Source organism: Hemicordylus capensis, chromosome 6 (genome assembly GCF_027244095.1).
Source record: "Hemicordylus capensis ecotype Gifberg chromosome 6, rHemCap1.1.pri, whole genome shotgun sequence".
NCBI lineage: Eukaryota > Metazoa > Chordata > Lepidosauria > Squamata > Cordylidae > Hemicordylus > Hemicordylus capensis.
Window position 1 is genome coordinate 155795234 of NC_069662.1, and position 21553 is coordinate 155816786.

The 21553-nt window shown below is 41.1% G+C and overlaps 1 protein-coding gene across 2 annotated transcripts in view; it reads left to right on the top strand.

Annotated features, from left to right (window-relative positions):
• Positions 1 to 21553, top strand: part of LMBR1 (limb development membrane protein 1) — a 110470-nt gene that overhangs the window by 31416 nt on the left and 57501 nt on the right. For both annotated transcript variants that reach the window (XM_053259127.1, XM_053259126.1), the window contains exons 3-5: positions 7116 to 7155; positions 9011 to 9150; positions 20942 to 21045. In XM_053259127.1, the coding sequence (XP_053115102.1) occupies positions 7116 to 7155; positions 9011 to 9150; positions 20942 to 21045 (284 nt within the window). The remainder of the gene's footprint in view (positions 1 to 7115; positions 7156 to 9010; positions 9151 to 20941; positions 21046 to 21553) is intronic.

The following is a 21553-nucleotide window of genomic DNA, read 5'->3' on the forward strand; positions in this document are numbered from 1 at the left end:
ACACCTTTTCCGTCCTCTCTCTCTCCTCCTCCCAATGTTCTTTTTCCTATTCCTGGTCCCTCATCTCATTTGCTACCTGCTATTCCGCTTCTGCTCTCCCTCTACCCTGCTCAGAGGTTTCTAGTTCTGATGACACTGCCTCTGGCCAGGGAGCAAATGTGAGTGACAATAATTATTGTTCAGACAAAGAGGAAGGGGAATTCTCATATGAGGCAAGGGCCACTCCTATTCCCTCCTCTACTAGCCTTTTTTCATTTTCTGAATCTACTGTCCAAGGCCGAGCACGCCTTTAATGATGTTGCTCTCATAGACATGCCACAAGATGCGTCCTCTCTCGATCAAAATGTTTTTCCATCTTCTAAAGTGCATATGGCAATGGTTCTATTCCCTGCTTTATTTTGCAGTGTAATGATGGCCGGGTGGGCCTCTCCTGCCTCAACCAAACTTGTGGGGACCACCCCTAAAAGGCACTATGCTCTGCCTCAAGACATTTCCTCTATTATTGTGGTTCCTTCGGTGGATCAGCCTGTGGCCCAGTTAGTGTTGAGTGTGGTCATGTTTAAGGAAGGGGACAGACAGCTAAAGTCTCCTGAGGATAGGAAATGTAACCTTTTAATATGCAAAGCCCACTCTGCTTCTGCCACAGTAATTAGAGCCACCTCCACTAATTCTGTTTTTGCCCGCAAATCCATCTTTTGTGTCAAGGAGTTAGCTCAGTATGTCCTTCCCGAGAATACCAAACTGCTCCAGGGCCTTAACAAATTAACTAAGGCAGTGGCTCTCATGGCAGATTCCAGCCTGGACTGCATTCTGCATGCATCCAGGGCTATGGCTGCAGGTGTGGCGGTTCACAGATCCTTATGGCTAAAGCATTAGAACAGTAGTTCAAAAACAGCTGGAGGGCCAAGGTTCCCCACCCCTGCATTAGAATGTGGACTCTAGGTCCAGGCTCAATTTAGCCACCACCCCCTTCTCTGGTTCTCAGTTATTTGGTGAAACTCTCGCTTGTATCCTTGTGGAGTCCAAGGGTAAAAAGAAGGCCCTGCCATCAAGATGGAGAGTCTTCTGCAGACATTCTGTGCTAACCCTCAGCCCTTTCGTTCCTCCATGAACTTTTCCAGATCATCCGCCTCTGCATCCAAAGCTTTCCATAACACTACCTACAAACCTGCCTGGTGTCCTCAGTGGCAGCAACGTGGGGGTGGTGCATCTAGAGCTTGCGCCTCATGCCAGTTTCCCCCTTCTCTTCCCAAGACCCTCTGCAAACAATGGCTACCCTCCAGTTCTCCACTTTTACCCACAGGGGGAAGCAACAACTCAAGATTGCTGGGTACTCACCACCATCTCAGAGGGCTACACTCTAGACTTCCTATCTACCCCCTCGGACCACATCATCATCTTCTCGAGGTCCATAGATCTGACCAAATATCTTTGGATGAAACAGGCCATTTTTCATCTGATTCGGATCAAGGCTATTGAACCCGTGCCATTGACAGAATTATGGCACAGCGTTTACTCCATTTCATTTCTTATCGCAAAGAAAGACGGATTGTGGATGGCAGCCCTCAACTTGAAGTGCCTCAACCGCTTCATTTGGAAATGGAAATTTTGTATCCCAGTGTACCATCAAGGAGATGATCTCCTACCATGACTTCCTGGCCACCATAGACCTATCTGAGGCCCGCCTCTACATCCCGATTCTCCCAGAACACTGCAAGTTCCTCAGATTCTGCTACAGCAAGTGCCACTACCAATACAGGGCTCTCCCCTTCAGGCTATCATTGGCCCCGAGTTTTCACACTCATTGCTCACCTGTGGATGAGCAGTATTCATATCCACCCATCTCCGGATGATTTGTTAATCTGAACCCCTTCCCTACCTCAGGCCCAACAAGCAGTACAGTGCACCTTTCTTGCCCTCAGGGACCATGTGTTTCTGGTCAACTACCAGAAGAGCCATCTCTCCCCATCTCAGTCTCTACAACATCTGGGTGCAGTTTTCAACACTACTCAAGCCATTGGCTCCCTGCTCCCTGAATTGCAGGAGAAGCTGACCCTCATCTGGCTGATTTTAAAAAAGACCTCTGCAGATCTGATGCTACTAGTGCAACTCCTGGGATCCATGATAGCCTGTCTAGAGTGTATTCCTTGGATTCGCTGGCATGCCTGTTTCCTCCAGTGGCTATTTCTTCTGTTTCAGGATGACATCATGGCATGCGTGCACAGGCAGATTGTCCTCCCTCCAGAAGTTTGTGTCTCCTTCCATTGGTGGCTGATCTCAGTCATGCTCCATGACCTTCCTCTAACAATGCCGGATCAGTAGTAGTCATGACCGGCACGAGCCTCATCGGCTGGGCGGCCCATTGCAACACACACAGGGCACATGGACCCCACGGTAGAAACGTCACAACATCAGCTGGTTGGAACTGTGTGTGGTCCATTTAGCCCTAATTCACTTCCTGCCCATCATTTGATACACTCACATACTTGTCTACACGGACAACATTACCACTATGTCCCACATCAGTTGCCAGGGCAGCACCAGCTCCCTCTCTCTCATGACAGAGTTATACCTGCTGTTCACTGGGTGGAACTCCATCTGGCATCTCTCTCTGTGGAGCATCTTCAGGGCACAGCCGAACACCAGACTGACTGGCTCAGTCGGCAGACTGACCCAGTGGAGTGGTCCTTCCACCCATCAGTGTTTCAGCAGATTCCACACTCATTCAGCAATCTACAGGTGGATCGCTTTGCCTCTCCTCACAATCACTTTCATCTGCAGTTGTTCTCCTCTTCTCCCTGGGGAGAAGCTATCAAGGGAGAAACTATCAGCTCCCTAGCCCCTGGGCCTTCTCTACACCTTCCCCCCTGACAGCAGTCATAGAAAGACTCCTTCAAAAATTACCTCTCAAACACTCAGAAATCATTCTCATCATGCTCCACTGGCCTTGGAGAACTTGGTTCTCCGATTTGCAGAACCTCTCAATCAGTCCCCTTTGGCATCTGCCTCTACAGACAGACCTTCTCTCTCAAGGCCCCCTGCTCCACCCAGAGCCCCAGTGGCTCCAACTTTGCATGTGGAAGTTGAGTGCTCACTCCTAGCTCGTAAGGCCTACTCCAAGGTGGTCCAAGATACCATCCTAGCCTCTAGACTCTTGTCCACTACCCGCATATACCAGACCACTTGGGCGGCCTCTTGCTGGCCCCACAGAAAGAAGTTCAATCCTCTATCTGCCAACACTTCGGAGGTTCTGGCCTTTCTTTAATGAGGTTTGGAACTTGGGCTGTGTCCAAGCACTCTAGAGTGCCAAACTTCTGCCCTGTCATCGATCCTCCCTCTCACTGTGGATAACTCTTCACTCCTACATCCTTATCTTCGTCAGTTCCTCAGGGGAGCTACTAACCTTGCTCCTCTTATGGATCATAGATTTCCATCTTGGAAACCTCAGTAAACTTCTTAATGCACTCACCAAGGCGCCCTTCGAACCATTAGCAGATGTCTCTCTGAAGTTCCTGTCCTACAAGGTGCTTTTCCTTACCGCTATCACTTCAGCTCACCAGGTTTAGGAATTATGGCCCTATCGGCCGACAAGGAGCTTTGTCTCTTTCAACTGGATGCTGTGGTTCTGAAGATCAACCCAATCTTCCTCCCAAAGATCAATTCTGCCTTCCATCAGGACCAGGATGTGGTCCTCCTGTCCTTTTGCCCCTCTTCAGTACACCTGAAGGGAACGAGCAAACCAAGACTATTTGCCGCTCTGACTTTCTCTTCGTTTCTTTCCAATAGGCCTCCTTGGGGATGAAGTTCTTCAAAGTCACCTTATCCAGATGGATTTAATCCTGCATATCTCAGGCATACAGAGCTCTAAACTTTTCCGTCCCTCGAGGCATTACCTCCCACTCTACATGCAGTGTGGGGACCTTGGCTGCCTTTTCAGCCAAAGCCCCTCTTCATGAAATATGCAAGGCGGCTACCTGGTAATCCATTACACCTTCCATCAAACACTGCAAAATAGCTTCCTTCCACACTGCTCAGGCAGCCCTTGGCCATACCGTGCTGCAGTAGGTTGTCTAACTCCCATTCTTTCCCTCCCTACAATCATGAGCTTGGGCATGTCCCATAGAATTGCAGGATGCCTCCTCAAACTGTGGAAAAAGAAATGCTGGACTTACTGTGAAAGGTTCTTTTCCACAGTTGAGGAAGTCATCCGACCCACCCAAGAATGTTGTATTCTCAGGTGTATATTGTACGGTATATGAGTGTGTATTGGTGTCGTGCTGGGTTTCCCCGTTCTGGGTGGCGGCGACTTCCAGGGTCCTAGCTTTGTAGTTTTCCTTAAACTTTTCTACTCTCTTGTCTTGTACCTAACTTCTCTTCTCCCCTGTATTTCCCTGGGATTGTGTACCTTCTTTTCCTTTTTGCTTTTGCATAACAGTCCTGGAACTGAGGATTTGCTGCCTTCCAGGCAGGAAGCTAGCCACGCCGACAGTTCAAAAATAGGTCCTCTATTCGGAGCATGCTTAGAACATAACCCATAAAATTGCAGGATGACCTCAAACTGTGAAAAGAACCTTTCATGGTAAGTCCAATGTTTCTTTCTCTGTCCATTGAAGCAGACTGAAGGCCTCCTTGAGAAGGTGGAGTGAGTGTTTGCCCCTTTAGCAGTTTAGGTAACTACATTTGTCATTGGTCCAGAGCATCATGTGTTAACCTGGTAATATGGGCAAGAAGGGTCTGTGGGGCTGGACGAATCACTCACATCTCCAGATAATTGATAACATGGGAATATTTTGCATTATGACATGAATCCTACATAGCTGAGAACTTCCTTGTCAGATACCTGATTGATTGTTCTTCAGCTGGAAAGATCATGTCCCCCACCCTTCCTGATGCTTTTGGTAGAGAATAGACTGAGCTACAGTAGATATTAGTACTTTTATGGTGGTTTTTGTAGCCTGAGATTCAGTGGGAAGTTCTGCCATCAGGAAAATGGCTTTAGTCCCGCCATTCAGATCTCTGGAAGCAGGACCTTACTCACTGTCCAAGAGAAGGACAGAAATTTTTCAGGTAAGTAATTTTTTATCTTTTAATACTTGTTCTGTTTACCAGGGCAGACCAGCATGTGCAGATAGAACCTGGGTTGTTGGAGGAAAAATCAATATGATTGTTTTATAAAAGCAGAAACATGGTTGTTACTTGAACAATTATTTTGCCCACCTCCCGCTTCCCCATAATGTGCTATTTCTTTTAGGCATTCTTTCAGGCTCAGAGCTCCAGGGGAGTAGAGCAAGGGAAAGGTGATCATTTCTGCCATCTTATTTGCAGCACATTATGATGATGGCGTTCATCATCATCAATGTTGTTTTTAAAAAATCTGAGGCATGACCAGTACATACATGATCAGTTAATATGCAGTTATGTTATGGGCATTTAACAAATTATCTTACCCTAGAAACCCCCTTAATGACATTATCCTACATAAGATATTTGGTGGTTTGTCATTTGATTACTAAAGGGGAATGGTTTCTCTTGGTGATCTTCCTATATTCTGAGACTCTCAAAAAAGAAAGCTAGTATTTGGTGTCATACTGCCACCTAGCTACTAAATTGCCACTGTGAAGACAACCACAGGGTGCTGTGGTCGCCAGGAGTCGACATAGACTCGATAGCACACTTTACCTTTTAGTCTGTAACATATGACACACAAATGGCATTAGAACTGCAATCTGAATATGCTTGTTTTCTTCAGTGAATCTAAGCTCTGTTCTTGTCCCATCGGCCTGTTTGGTAGACTAGTAAGATAAATGCCTGGAAAAAACAACCAACCCTGAAACTGCCACCTGCATTGCAACTTGAATGGGGAAAAGTGTAATTTTTAGGGGAAGGGGAGGGTGGGAGGAACTTCTTTTAAAAAATAATGTTGTAAAAATGTGCTTATCTTTGATTTAATATTTTAAAGTAGTAACATTAGTGATAACAGTTACAGCGTTTGACTTAATACAGAAATGACACTCTTATGACTTGATGCTGGAAAAGTACTTTCAAATGTTGCAGAGTTCAGAACATTTTCAGGTATTTGGTTCAGGAGTACAATCTCAGAGTCTGCCAGGTGTATTCCTCCTGCCACATTTTTTTGGCGGGGGGGGCAGGGTGGTTTACAATTAAAACAAAACCATTAAAATCAATTAACAATTAAAACAAAAATTCTAAAACAGTATAAAACAATTAAAGCATCATAAAACAGTAATTAAACAATCACAACAATTAAAAAACCCTGAAAAACAGGTTACAACATTAAAACCAATTACAACTACAGGTGAAACTTGAAAAATTAGAATATTGTGCAAAAGTTCATTAATTTCAGTAATGCAAATTAAAAGGTGAAACTGATATATGAGATAGACACATTACATGCAAAGTGAGATAAGTCAAGCACGATATTCTAATTTTTCGAGTTTCACCTGTATTTAAAAACCCTTGAAGGCCAGGCCAAACAGATAAGGTTTTAAGGGCTCTCCTGAAGGCCAGTAAAGAATTCAAATTGTGGATTTCTGCCGGGAGTGCATTCCACAGCCCAGGCTTGCCTCTGAGTTGCCACCAGACGAACTGGTGGTAACTGGAGACGGACCTCTTCAGATAATTATTGCTTATTTATTATGCCTATATCCTTTATATTTTGCCCATGCATCAGAAAATGTGTCTCTCTGATTCCACTTTTGTATTAGACCCAGGAGCAGTCCAAGAAGAAGCATGAGTGACTGAAGGAGCAGAATATTTCTTCAGTAGAATGTACAAAACTGTTAATAGTTTGTCAAGAAGAAAAGTGTATTTATAAACTGTGGCAAAAACTGATAGAAATCCTGTATTTGGATTATGTGGAGGAAAAGAGCTATGTAAGGGCCTTATACTATAGCAAAGCAAAGATTGGAATGAATTATTGAGTAGATCAAAAACTAGGACAGTTTGTGAAAAGATTCACTGCCTATGTAATCCCTGCATTTTAAAATCTCATCTATTGCTTGTCTTTTTCCAGAGCTGTGTTAAAGAGGAAGTAAAAATAGGAAATGACAGTACCTTGGTAGTAAAACATAATATGAATGTGAATTGTTTTTCAGATGAGCAAGAGGATGAAGATGCTATTGTCAACAGAATTTCGTAAGTAAAGCTTATTTAGGCTCTCTTCTATTAGACTTTGAGTACTGTGTTTATATAGAAGCTTTTATGTTCTGCAGAAAAAGGATACTGCTGTGTCATACAAGCATCTCACTCTTTTGTGATTCAGAAGGCTAAGATAAATGTATGTGATAATGATGAGAATATATACTGTTGGGAGGTTTTTTAACCTATAGTTGATGACAATGAATACCATACATTTGAGTCGAATAGTCTGATGAAGGCACGTCTGAACATAGCCTTGATATTTTATTTGTACTTCATTTAAAACTTATTTCAGTTGTACTGTATTTAAAGATATTTAGTGGTGACTGTCCACAAGTATTTTGGAGGGAAATTCCTTGAACAGGAGCAGATGGGAATTGTTCTGTTCACAGATCTGTCCTTTAAAGCCTAGTGTTGCCCATTCAAATATAAGGTCTATGTCTGGGATCCAAAACTTCACGTATATGCACAGTGAGATTTTGGATTTGGTTTCTTTGAACAGCAGACCTTTGAGGAACGATTTAAAAAGCTATATTAGTTTCATAATAGGTTTGCCATGTAACATGTAGAGGTGTGTGGGGGGGACTGCTGTTTTGAGAAATACAAGCCCCAAATCCTTGGGCATGTGCAACCAGTTGATTTCTTGGTAATCTAGCTGTGTGTGTTTTTCCTATTGATTGTCCAACTTTCAGACTAGAATACATTAGCAGTACTTGTCTTCTACAGCAGAGGGTGTACTTTCATTAAGTGTCAGATTTTACTTGCTTGGATTGTCTTTAATTTGTAGTTTATGTTCTGTTTTCTGTGCACGCTTCAGTGCAATACCTTAAATATAGTTGAATATGTATGGAAGCTATCTTTGCTACATATTAGGGTCCATTGAAATATCAGCCTTAAAAATAAAACCTTGTTAAGCATTTTTGTCAGTGACAGTGATCTTAATCCTGTAATCACCAGGGAAACTTCTTATTTCAGTTTCTATAAATTCTTGAATTAGTAGAAATTCAAAGGCTTAAGAATATAGATTAATTGTGTACATTAAAAAAAAAATTAGGAGTAGAATTTGCAAGGTTTAGCTTATCCATTTTAGTAGTACTATTAAACCTGTTTCCGGGACGGGTTGTTCAGTTTTGTTGGAGATTTCACTCTTAAATTGTGTTGGGGTGTGTGTGTGTGTGTGTGTGCACACGCGTGTGTGCGTGCCTTGGCTCAGCTAGCGGGGGATGGGTATTACCGAGCAAACATTTTGCCACCACCTTAAACATTCTTTATCAACTCATATAATGCCTAAAAACCTTATTCCTCATTTGCTATCCCCTGTCATGTAATCTGTTTATAGATGCATCTTGAGACTCGGTTGATTTTTTAAAACGCTTCCCTGATAGGTTAACACATTGCTTTCCTCCATGCCTTTCCTTCCCAGCTAGAGAAAATATGATTCTCTTTCCTGCTCTCCACCACTTCCTTTCTTGTTTAAAGAAACATCTAGAATTATGAGAAGATGGTGAACTTCATGCTGACAGCTAATAGATCAGGGATCATGTTGCCATCCTAAGTATGTGTGTTGGTGTTTGTGTAAGCATTTGCATGTTGAGTATAAGTTGTTGCAAGCAATTCTTAGGTGGGTGATACTTGAAAGGCAATGATTTTTATTGTCATTTTATTGTATGTTTTTTAACTTTTGTAAACCGCCTTGAGATTGTTTTTAATGAAAGGTGGTATATAAATTCAACAATAAATAAATAAAATAATAAATAAATAAATGATAGTTGTGTATTGAAGAGTTGATAATGTGCTCTGTGCATGAGATGATGTATTGGCAGTAACAAAAATGCCTCTCTTTGACTTTCAGGCTGTTTTTGAGTACATTTACTCTTGCAGTTTCAGCAGGTGCCGTCCTCCTTCTACCTTTCTCGATAATCAGCAATGAGATCCTGCTCTCTTTCCCACAGAGCTACTATATTCAGTGGTTAAATGGCTCTCTAATTCATGGTTAGTACTCTTATTAAGTAATTTAATATTGGTACATGAATTTATAATGCATTACAGCACAAAATGCTCTTTAAGTATGCCACCTGTGCACCAAATCAAGCCCATAAGAGTGTGCAGAGAATCTTGGATATGGTTTTCCATCCTAAGTAGAGAATTCAATAAATCCAAAGGTGGCTGCATAAACTCAGGCTTTGACATCTTCTGGAAGTGATGTGAGATTTTTTAAAATTTAAACTGGCTCTTAGTGGTCTGGAATAGGGTAGAATAATAATGATCTTTATTTGTTAGCTGCCCCATAACAAATTGTTCTCTGGGCAGCTCACAACACAACATTAAAACATGAAGGAAAAACACACAACACATTACATTTAAATCAAGGCAGTTTTAAATCAGCAATGTAATTTTGATTTAAATTGCCAAGAAAAAAAAGGCAAACGTAAATAAATGCTTTTTAAAAAAACATTTATTTAGCTACTTCCTGAATAAAAGTGCACACTAATTGGTTGCTGTAGCCATAAAAATGTTGCTTCATTCTGATGACCGGGCTTTCTTTCTCTTTGTTGTACTGTTTACATTTGCTGCATTTTCTATTTTTACCCAACAAAGGGATTTCTTCACGTATTCCTGAATAAGATTCCTCTTACAACCTGGAGCCATTACAGGTTTTTGTAGACAGGTGCTGGTTAACATTAATATTAGAAGGTGCTTCTTTCTAGTGTTCTTCTGTATTTTTAGTCTGCCTCTCCTTTGCACTACAACTGCCCTGCCCTACCCTAGCTCCTCAAAAAAACCTTCGTATTGGGTAGATCAGTGTTCTCTGTGAGATGGAAGGCAAAATATCCAAGTTCTTTGGTAAGTAAAATAATATTTATAATTAGAGTGCTGACTCTGAGCCAGTAGCAGAGATCAGGTATACTAGGAATAAAAAGGGAATAAAAGGTCACCCAAATGGATTAATAGATGGTGCTTATGATGGCTTGCTGGTCTCTGGCTCCCCCTATCAACCCATAATATTAAAAAAGAAAAGAAAAATGGGATCCAAGTGCTGTTTACTTGGCTTCCAGCCTAGTTATGAGATGGAAACTGCTTTGGTTGACCTGGTGAATAACCTACACTGGGAGATAGGGAAGTATGGCCCTGTTGATTCTCCTAGATCTCTCAGCAGCTTTAATACCATCAACCATGGTATCCTTCTGGGCTGCCTTTCCAGGTTGGGACTTAGGGGTACTGTTATATGATGGCTCTGGTTATACCTTGGGGCCACTGGCTTAGGGGGTGCTGCAGGGTTCTATCCCTTGGTCATTGACTTATAGGGTGCTGCAGGGTTCTATTCTGTCACTGGGTGTGGTCATCCGAGGCTATCATCAATATGCTGATGATACCCAGCTCTGTCATTTAGTGGAGATAGTGGATGTCTTAAACTGGTGTCTATAGGCTGTTCTGGATTGGATGAGGGCAAATGGACCAAAACAATCCAGATAAGACAGAATTGCTCTGGATTGGTAAAACTGATTATCTGAATGGTGAGATAATGGTCATGGATGAGTTCATGCTCCTCCTGAAAGATCCAAGTTTGAAGCTTGGGAATACTTATGGACCCAATGCTGTTCTTGGAGTCACCGGTGGTGGTGATGTGCAAGAGTGCCTTTTACCAGCTATGCCTGGTATGCTAGCTGTGACCCTACTTGGAGAAGTCTGACCTGACCTCAAGTCACTCATGTACTGGTGACATCCTGATTGGAGTACTGCAATGTCCTCTGCGTGGGGCTGCCCTTAAATATGGTTCATAATATATTTCAGCTGGTCCAGAATGCTGTGGCAAGAATGCTTGTGGGTGCTAGTCGCTTTTCAAGCATTATATCCATGCTGCGGCAACTTGACTGGCTGTCAGTTTGCTTCAGAGCCAGTTTCTGGTTTTGAACTATAAAGCCTTATACAGCTTTGGACTGGGGTGTCTGTCAGATCACATTCACCCATGAGAATCTGCCAGGTCCCTTCACTCATCTTGAGCCCTGCTTGTGGCCCGATCATTGACTGAGATCTGGTTGGTGGGGATAAGAGACGGCCTTTTCCATTGGGGCCTCTTGGCTCTGGAATTCCCTAAACCCAGAAGAACTTCGCTGTGCTCCTACCCTTAGAGTTTTTAAAATAGATCCTAAAAACTACTTGTTTAGAAAGGAGCTCTAATGTTTTTTTGTTATAGTTTGAGGGGGGTTTACATTTTTAATTGGATCTGTGTTAACTGATTTTATTCTACACTGTGTTATATTTGTTTTACTGTTTTGAGCTGCCCCAAGCAGTATGGTGTGGGGTATAAATAAAGTGTATGCATGAATGGTTATGCCTTATGAATACCGGTAAAGATTTTATCTCACAGTTCTCCCTTCATAAAGCAGCCTTTTAGCGTCTCATTTCTTTTGCTTTGTAAATTACTCTGAAGATGTTTGTTGAAAAATGATATACAATATACTTAATTGTGTTCATAAGAGGATCATAAGTTCAGTTTTAAGAGAGTATGAGCAGAATCCAGATTAGCACTCATGTAAAGTGAGAAGCCGCAGGTCTCCAAGTGCCTTGCCCTGCAGTGTTGTGCAGCTGCTAGCAGAAGCAGAGTTCACAGCGTCTTCTGCTAGCACAAGAACTAGTCTAGAACAGAGATCACTTTCTGCTTGTGATTTCTTTACAGTGCATCCTTTTGTTAGCATAAGAGAGTTAAGTTAGCACAATGCTAGTCTGAATCCTGCTAGATTTTACCAAGTCTTGTAAAGCTCTGCAGTGTTGCATAACTACTAAAGGACAGCCGTGTCTGGGACACATGAGATTGTGTGAGAGGTGGTGCAATGTGTTGTTCAACAGTGCCTCCTGTTGTGCATCATCTTCTGTTAGTGCAAGAACTAGTCTGCAACAGAAGTTACTTCATGAAACTTCTTTGCGCTCTATCTTACACTAGTGCAACAGTATTACGCAAGTGCTGCATGAGTCTGGATGCTGCCCATTAGTTTTTATTCACCCTGAATGCAGATATAGATTAAAAGTCTTTATATTACAGTCCTTATAATGCTAAAAGATATGACTATAATTCTGCCAAAAAAGAGCCAATGAGGGAGCAACAGGATTGAAATCTGTATAAAGTTTTTTTTTTTTAAAGCATACCTGTCAAATATGCTTTGTAATACATTGAATTGTGGGGAGGAAATAGCACATTTTAAGGTAACTATGTTAAGTAATTTGTGAACCATTAAAGTAGTGGCTTAGAAACGGTGGGTGGGGACCTGAAAATTTGAAGAAGAGGCTCAATGTTCTAGGAAGACATAAGATCCTGAGCAAGTGGAACTTTCCTCCTTGCAGCAGGCTGGCAGGAAGATGTACATGCCCCTTGGCAGAGGACCATCACTGATGAACATTGTTCTGGTGAGGATGACTGGTGAGACAGTAATCTCATCATTCTGATAATGTGGGAAGCTCAGGAAGAACTGATTTCTATTTCTTACCTAATGACAGTTTTTTGATTTCTATCTCTGTCCACAGATTCTCTCATGCAGCAGTAAGGTCCATGAAGGGGATATTCATTCATTCATTTGATTTCTATACTGCCCTTCCAAAAATGGCTCAGGGCGGTTTACACAGAGAAATAATAAATAAATAAGATGGATTCCTGTCTCCAAAGGGCTCACAATCTAAAAAGAAACATACCACCAGCAACAGTCACTGGAGGTACTGTGCTGGGTGTGGATAGGGCTTATAAGATCAGACAAAAATTGTGCATAGTAAACTGTACAGCAGAACAACTTTTTGCCTACTTAAAGGTTATAAAAAGATGAGGCCACTAGAACTTCCTGAAGGGAGGGAGTTCTAGATCCTAGGTGTCACCATTAAGACAATGTCTTGCACACCAGCCAGTTGGATTTCAGACAGTGTTGAATGGGCAGTGCTCCAATTCAGTGGAGCAGAGCTTCTTCCAAAGATCTCAGTAGATGCAGGGGAAATTATTCCAAGTAAAAAATATGACAGAGCAGAAGATATGTTACTATGTTTCTAAATGTGAAAATGGGAAAGGCCACTAGAACTTCTGGTGGTGTGTGCAAAATTCTGGAATTTAGGTGCTACCACAGAAAGAGTCCTGGCGCAGCAGATGACTTTCAAATGCTGTTGGGATGCAGAGCCTCACCAGAAGATCTAGGCAAACTGAGTCGTGTGGGAGCAACGTGGTTCTTTAGATATCCTGGACCTTTACACCCCTAAATGGTTTGGATTCAGGGCTTCTAAAGAACTGCCTGCTCTCATGCAGTTCAACCAGTTTGCTAAGATCGTCTGGTGAGGCTCTTCTTTGCATCCCAGCAACATTGGAAGGTCAACTGATGGCCAGGCAGGCTAGGACCTTTTCTGTATAGCATCTAGACATTGGAATTCTTCCACCCCGGGGGTTTGAGTGGCCTCTCCCCATTTTACCTTCAGATGGATAGTAAGAACCTTTCTGCCATGCTTTTCCTTGAAGTAATTTCTTCTGTGTGTGCTCTTTGCTGACTTATGTGACCTTTTAAAGTTTAAATTTGCTATCTATTTTTCTACTATGTGATTTTATTATATGTTTAAATGTTATAGGCCACTGATAGGAAAGTTACAGAAATGTAAAAAATAAATACATTAAAAATAAAATAAAGGAAGTTCAGAAGAGTCCCCAAGATAAAATGGTGTTTTTCAAAAAAAAAATTAAGTATCATTTCCAGTGAGTAGTGCATAGAAATGCTTTCAGAGGCAGCTGTTGTTAATATGCTGCAGCAGGAAGGCAAGACTGTTCTTCTGGGCAGGAGTTGTTCAGTTGCCTCACCCAGAAGAAAAGTGGATTATGAAGAACAAGATCTTTGAAATAATTATCTGGACATCATCTTATTGTAGGAAAATTCTTGTTTGAGTTGGTTCTGTGTCACTAAGTGGATCATTGTCTTCATTTTAATCAGCAGCTTGGAGTGCCAATGAGATATTGGATGTCAACATTCTATTTTATGTTAAGTTTCTTCAGCTGCTGACCTTGTGTTTCTGCAGTGTTGTTGATCATTCTGTGGTAGTTATTTTTTGTGTGTACTTGGTTTACCTGGCATTGGATTATATTACTGTTTAAAATGTTTTAATAATTTAATTTTTTTGTATTGAATTTGTTACCTGTCTTGGATCCTTGTTGAAGAATGGTGGCTTAGAGATTGAAGAAATAAGAATTATGATGATTATGTGTATGTCTTCAGTAATTGCTATCTGGTGGAACAAGTGTTAATTAATACCAGAGGTGACTGTTTGATTTTTTGAAATATATATAATAGCCTACCTTATCTACACAGCAACATACATTATTGCAATCTGTTAATGTGGGAAGTCTCTTTTACAAATTAGAAATAATTGATACCTAATATTTTGAATTCTTTTTAATGTTGGAAATACGTTTATATCAGCTAATTCCTGATGTTTTGTTAAACTTAACAGAGGAATTACTGAGTTTTGAAACACAGTCAAGTTACCAAAAGCTATAAAATTGCTTTTCTCTTTAAAATGCATACTTTGACTTTTAGAAACACATAGAGGAATTGCTGTTCAATCATTATTATATGTTTTTCTGAAAGTCAAAGTATGCATTTTAAAGGGAAAAGCAATTTTATAACTTTTGGTAACTTGACTGTGTTTCCAAACTTTGTAGTAGAAGAATAGTTAAAACATTTGTAGTGAGATTGTCATATGTGAGGCTTTTGCTGTCTCATGTACGTCCAGCAGATGGGGGTAGAATATAGTTAAAACTGCTTATATGCACCACACAGGACTTGCTCTCCATCCTACAAAGTACTGTAGGCAAGGGTGAGGCTATATCAGACTTGGTAAAATGCTTGCTTAATTGCAGTTTTCTTTTTAAATGCTTGAACACTGAGATTGTATCAGAGCAGGGCTGGCAAGGATAGTGTGGGTTGCTAATAAAATCTTTCATGTATAGTAGCTTCTGTCGTCAGCCATATAAATGTTAAGGGTGTGGTTGCCCACCCCTTGTTCTGTACACTCAGCCAATCTTTGCCAAATCCTTTGTTCCTCCATTAGGGACCTCCTCTCTTCCAGTGTTAAAGGGTTACTGGCAGTAAAACGGCTTGTGCTTCTCCCTATACAGATGTGCAAGCCCTTGTACAAGCATTTGTACTAGGTGACATGCATAGGAAAGCAATTAGCTATGCCATACGTCTTATACAGGCAGAACTTGCCTTCATGAGGAAAAAAGCTTGTTTACATATGGAAACCCATTTCCGCCTTTGAGACAGGTTCTCTGCAGCATGGCTTGCGTGTTATGTATTTCTAGAATGGGGTGGGCAAACTTGGCCCTCCAGCTGGTGTTGAAGTGCAGCTCCTATCTTCCTTAGTCACAGTTTATTGGGCCTGGGGAAGATGGGAGTTGTAGCTGAACAGCAGCTGGAGAGCCAAGTTTGCCCACCCTTGTTCTAGAACCAATTCTTCTATTTCAGGAATGGCTGTACTGTGTTGACTTTATCTACCATGACTTAATCAGCATTCCAATTGACCTTGTGGTGAGGTTCTCTTTGCAAGTTGGAGTTTACATACAGTGATGGTTGTTGGCATATCAGGCTTGCCCCATAGTATCTTCTAAAGACAAGAGAAATGATAAAGTTTGAAGAGTTCCACTACAGCATTATCTGCAGTAATTTTTAGAGAGAGATAACAGCAAATTTTTGGAAGGGTGGTATATAAATCAAATAAGGAAGGAAGGAAGGCATGTCACTGAGCTACTTGGGATGTCAATCTTTTCTCAGTTTGAATTCAGACTAAACAATTGAGGACTTCTAGCACCCTGCATCCTCCCCCCCACTCTCGGTAGTAAAACTGTCAGTGGAGTTGGCATTGGTGGTTTTGTTGGGAATATTTCCATGGAAGCCAATAAGTCCCAAGAAATGTAGTACAATTGAGGATAAGATTTAGGGCTGATCTGAATTAACATGGGCAAAAATTTCAGATCGAAAAAGGAAGTTTCAAGGAAACTGAAATGTTCTCGGAAGGACTCCAACTTTCTCACCTTTCAACAGTGGACTTGGTATGGTTTTTCACAGATGGTGGCTCTTCTTGCTGGGTATGTCGGCGACTGTGTAGCAAGCTGTTGGAGATGGAGTTCCAGTGCATTAATCTTTTGCACCAACTATTCTAATGACCACTAGGGGCATTGGGAGTAGAGGTAGTTATTGAGGGTCTCCTTACTTGTCCCCGCTTGCCTCTTCTCTATGACCTCTGCCTTGACTCCTCAGGTACTTTCTATAGTAGGTCAGTCCTCTTCCTTTCCTCTTAGAGAGCAGATGGAAACATCTCCCTCTCCCTACCTATTCATTATGCAGCTAATAGATAGTACTAGGTCTTTCCTATCTCACATGTACTTCACCAGTAAGTCTATTTAGTTTAGACTGTACAACAATCTCCATGCGTGTTCTTTAAATAACTGCAACAACTTTTTTGGCGCTTTGCTAAATAATCACAAACCCCAACAGGGTTACGGACCAGCAGCCCCAAAGTGTAGTTGATTGAGTGAATCAGAAAGACAGCTTGGATCCAGATGTGAGTTCTCCAAACTAAATGGGATGAATTACGATCAATGGGTCATGAAAATCAAGGGGCTTCTGATGGTGAAAGGGCTTAACAGAATCCTCATACAAAAGAGACCAGAAGAAGGCGCGGGCCCCCAGGCAGAGTGGGATGCATGGAGCAAAAGAGCATTTGGGTTGATTCTCCTAAATGTGAGTGATGATTTATTGATGCATTTCCATGATACTACAGTTGCTTTGGAGGCATCGGAGAAACTTAAAAGCCAGTTTGGTAGAGTTTCATCAAACACTGCAGTCCTTTCAGTACAAAGTCTTTGCAAAGTGCAGCTGCAGGAAGGAGGAGATCTCTCAATGCGTATCAGTAAGATGCTAGAAATCCAGAGACTGCTTAAGCAACGTAGATCTCCTTTGAATGATCAAATGTTAATTGGAATGATTCTTCAATCTTTGCCAGAAAGTTAGAATTCTCTCAAGATGGCTTTGGAGGTTTCTGAAAATGAACTCAGTCTGGAAAATGTGGTTGCATGTATGCGAGATTTTAATATTAAACAGCGAGAGGCAGATTCTGCAAAGCATTGTAACAGTGTTACAGCTTTCTCCAGCAAAGACATTGATTCAACTGCAATAAACTGTGACATTTACAAGTTAATTGCCCAGAGTTAAAAGGTGCGAAAAGTGGAAGGAACTTCAAAGGCGGGGACGCTGGTTGCCATAGCTATAGAGGCAAGGAGCCTGAGAATGCAACAGGAAGGGGGAGATGAGCTTTGCCAACAGACCTCACAGTCAGTCTGAGAACAAAGGAAAGGACAGCCAAAAGCTATAATGTAGGAATGATCACAAATGAAAGAAATGATTTTATTATTGATTCAGGTGCTACCAAGAATATCCTGAATTCTCCTGAACTGTTTGTTGATTTAGACACGAATCACAAAGTTTCTGGTTTTACTGCTAGTGGGGACCCAGTTTGTTCTCAAGGAAAAGGAGATGCGAAAATGATTTTCAAAAAGCTGAATGGGCAGGCTCAAGAGATTTTAATTAAAGATGCTCTTGGTTCCCAATATGGAGACTAATTTGATTACAGTAGGGCATGGAGTTAGGCAGACCTCTCAGGCACATGCCAACACAAGAATTGTCATGGCACAAAAGGTTAGGGCATTGACAGATAGATGCGATAAAAGAACTTGGGAGAAATTGACTGATTAAGGATTTTAAAGTGGAGTTATGTAAAGAAATTGTAGCTAGATTGTTTTTAGACTGTGAGCCTTTTGGGAACAGGGGACCATCTTATTTATGTATTCTTTATTTTTCTATGCAAACCGCTTTAAGAACTTTGGTTGAAGAGACGTCTATAAATATTTGTTGTAGTAGTAGATGATGTCACTGTTGCTTAATTAATAAAGGAGTGAGATCCAGCTTTGCTGGAAAGACACAGAGGGAATCACTACATCCTATAGAATTAGTACACTTGGATGTCTGTGGTCCGATCCAAAGCAGTATGGCTAACAATTGCTACATACATTTATTGATGACTTTTCAAGATCTACTTATATATATCTACTGAGAGAGAGAAGTCAAGTGTTTGAGAAATTTAAAGAGTATGTTGCACTTGTTAATAATGAATTTGGAAGAAAGCCACAGCGTTTAAGGTCAGATAATGAAGGGGAATACTTGTCAAATGACATGAAAACATTCCTAAAGGAGAATGGGGTTTCACATGAAACTGGTCCTGCATTTTCACTGGAGCTTAATGGTGTGGCAGGGAGGAAAAATCACTTTCTATTCTGGGAAGAAACAGTAATCACTGCAAACTACTTGCAAAACAGATTGCCAACCAAAGCAATAGACAAGACACCATTTGAACTGTGGCATGGGTGCAAACCCTCTCTAAACCATATGTTTGGATCATATATTATGCATATATCTCAAAGGCCAAACGAACCAAACACAATTGCAGATGCAAACTGGGAGTATTGGTTGGTTATGTGCCTGGCCAAAAGAGATAGAGATTCCTTGATCCTACAAATGGAGAGGTCAGAATTCACAATGTGGTGTATTTTGATGAGAAACAAGGGCCAAATAGACATGATGTGCCATGACTTGTGCTAGAGATCCAGGTGAAAGAGGAACCATGTGACTGGACCACCATTGAACCCAAAGAATGTGTGCCAGAATCAGAAGCAGGTTCAGAAAGGGATACAGATTCAGAAGGGGCTGCATAGCCTGAGCCAGAACTGAGGTGCTCACAGTGGTCCAACAAAAGGGGTTCGACCCAAAAGACTCTCACTCATGACCAAAGGAGGAGAGATATAAGAACCCACCACATCTCACCACATGGTGAGATGCAAAAAAGATGTCAGCTGATGAAGCTGAGAAATTGAGAAAAGCAGCATTAGAAGAAATTGATTCCCTGCACAAAATGAGACTTGGAGATGTGTGGAACTACCCACTGAAAGAAAGAATGTGGGGTGCAAGTGTAGAAGGTGATGCACAGAAGCAAGATGCAGAAGGGGATGTACAGCACTACAAAGCCAGATTAGTAGCCAAAGGATACTTCCAAATCTATGGTGAGGACTATGATGAGACCTTAGCACCAGTTGTGAAATACACTTTAATTAGGACACTGCTCAGCGTGGCAGCAGCCAGAAAAATGCAATTTGACCACTTGGATGTAATGACTGCCTTCCTTCATGTGGAAATCAAGGAAGACATCTATATGCAACAGCCACCGGACTTTGAGGTACCTGGAAAGAAGGGGCTTGTGTGCAAACTACAAAAGAACATCTATGGCTTAAAAGCAAGCAGCTAGAGCATGGAATGAGAAGCTGAATCAACTGCTACTTAAAGAGGGGTCCATGTAAGAAAAAGCTGACCCCTGCCTATATTCAAGATCCAGAGACAATAAATGGACTTATATTCTGACTTCTATTATTATTATTATTATTATTATTATTATTATTATTATTATTATTATTATTATTATTATTTCTTGTTTACACAGTCAGACAGGTGTTATTGACTGGTTTGTTTTATCCAGACATCGAGTCCTTCCCAAGGACCTGGGATGGCTGAATTTTATTGTCAATTGTTATAGATATCATCGCAGAATATAGGCTGTTCCCAGTAAAGTTGCTTTTTGTAATTGGCTGATGGTGATTTCTGTGGCCCTTATGGTGTTGAGGTGCTCTTCAAGGTCTTTTGGAACTTCTTCTTCTTCTTCTTCTTCTTCTTCTTCTTCTTCTTCTTCTTCTTTTTACATTTATATCCCGCTCTTCCTCTAAGGAGTCCAGAGCGGTGTACTACACACTTGAGTTTCTCTTTCACAACAACCCTGTGAAGTAGGTTAGGCTGAGAGAGAAGTGACTGGCCCAGAGTCACCCAGCTAGTATCATGGCTGAATGGGGATTTGAACTCTGGTCTGCCTGGTCCTAGTCCAGCACTCTAACCACTACACCACACTGGCTCTCCTTCTGTAGATGACTTGATCATTGCATTTGAAGAAAAACAAAACAGCCATGAGATTGTACAGCACCTGAACAAGATATAGAGGTGAAGGAACTCGGAAGCATCTCCTATGACCTTGGCATCCAAATAGAAAGAGAAGAGAATGGGACTTTCCTCTTCCTGTAGTGAGTCAGTCCTCTTCCTTTCCTCTTACAGAGCAGATTGAAACATCTCTCTCTTCTTACCTATTCATTATGCAGCTGATAGATAGTACTAAGTCTTTCCTGTCTCAAATGTACTTCACCAATAAATCTATTTAGTTTAGATTGCACAACAATCTCCATGTGTGTTCTTTAAATAACTGCAACAACTAAACTCTGCACTCTACTCTCTAACTGGAATGGTAGCTTCTTTTGGTGCTTTGCTAAATAATCCCAAACTCAAGCATGGTATCACCTATGTGACAACATCATGAAACCAAAGCAGTGCTTCCTGTCGTGTTCTGAATGTAGCATTGTTGCTCCCCTTGTTCTGGTGATTTCTCTCAGAGAAAAGCAATTACATGAAATATACTCTCTACTTTTGTTTCAGCTCACTGTGTTAAACCTAAATATTGACAACTTTAGAAATAATTGTACATGTTGCCACAGGTTAATGTTGTGGAAAAGTGCTCTTGTGAGAATTCTCCAATAATGCCAATCAATGATATATTTTGTGTTATGCTTTAAAGATGTGTATTCTTCACAAGTGACGTGCATCTTTCTCACTTTGTCTAGGTTTATGGAATCTTGCCTCACTCTTTTCCAATCTTTGTTTGTTTGTGCTGATGCCCTTTGCTTTCTTCTTTCTGGAGTCGGAAGGCTTTGCTGGCTTAAAAAAGGTATGTACATATTAAATATATGTAAATAGATGCCAAAAGACAGTTTTTATGTGGCAAAGTGATCTTTACATATATTACATCACTGTGTTTACAAGCTGTATTTATAATGGCAAACTTTACAAATTTATGCTAAGTGCATATGATACCTGCTAAATGGTGATAATAGTTAGCTTTGATAATTATACATAAATTCAGGCAGTAGCCAAGTTTTTTAAAAGTAGCAGAAAAACAAGGTTGGTTTGCATTCAAGACTGTCTTCTTATAATTCAGTTTAGAACAGTTGCTCAGACACATTATCACTATAAAACAAGTATAATATGCAAATAATGTGTTGGTAGGAGAGAACAAAGTTGGACAGAATGTTATCTGAAAAACACATTGCTCATTCCTTAAACTAAGATTTTAATGTTTCTTAGCTTAGTATGATCTGTATCGTGATCCGTTGCATTAATAAGGAATGGGTTCTGTGCCTCCACAAGGACCTCGCGGGTAGATTGACTAGCTCCTT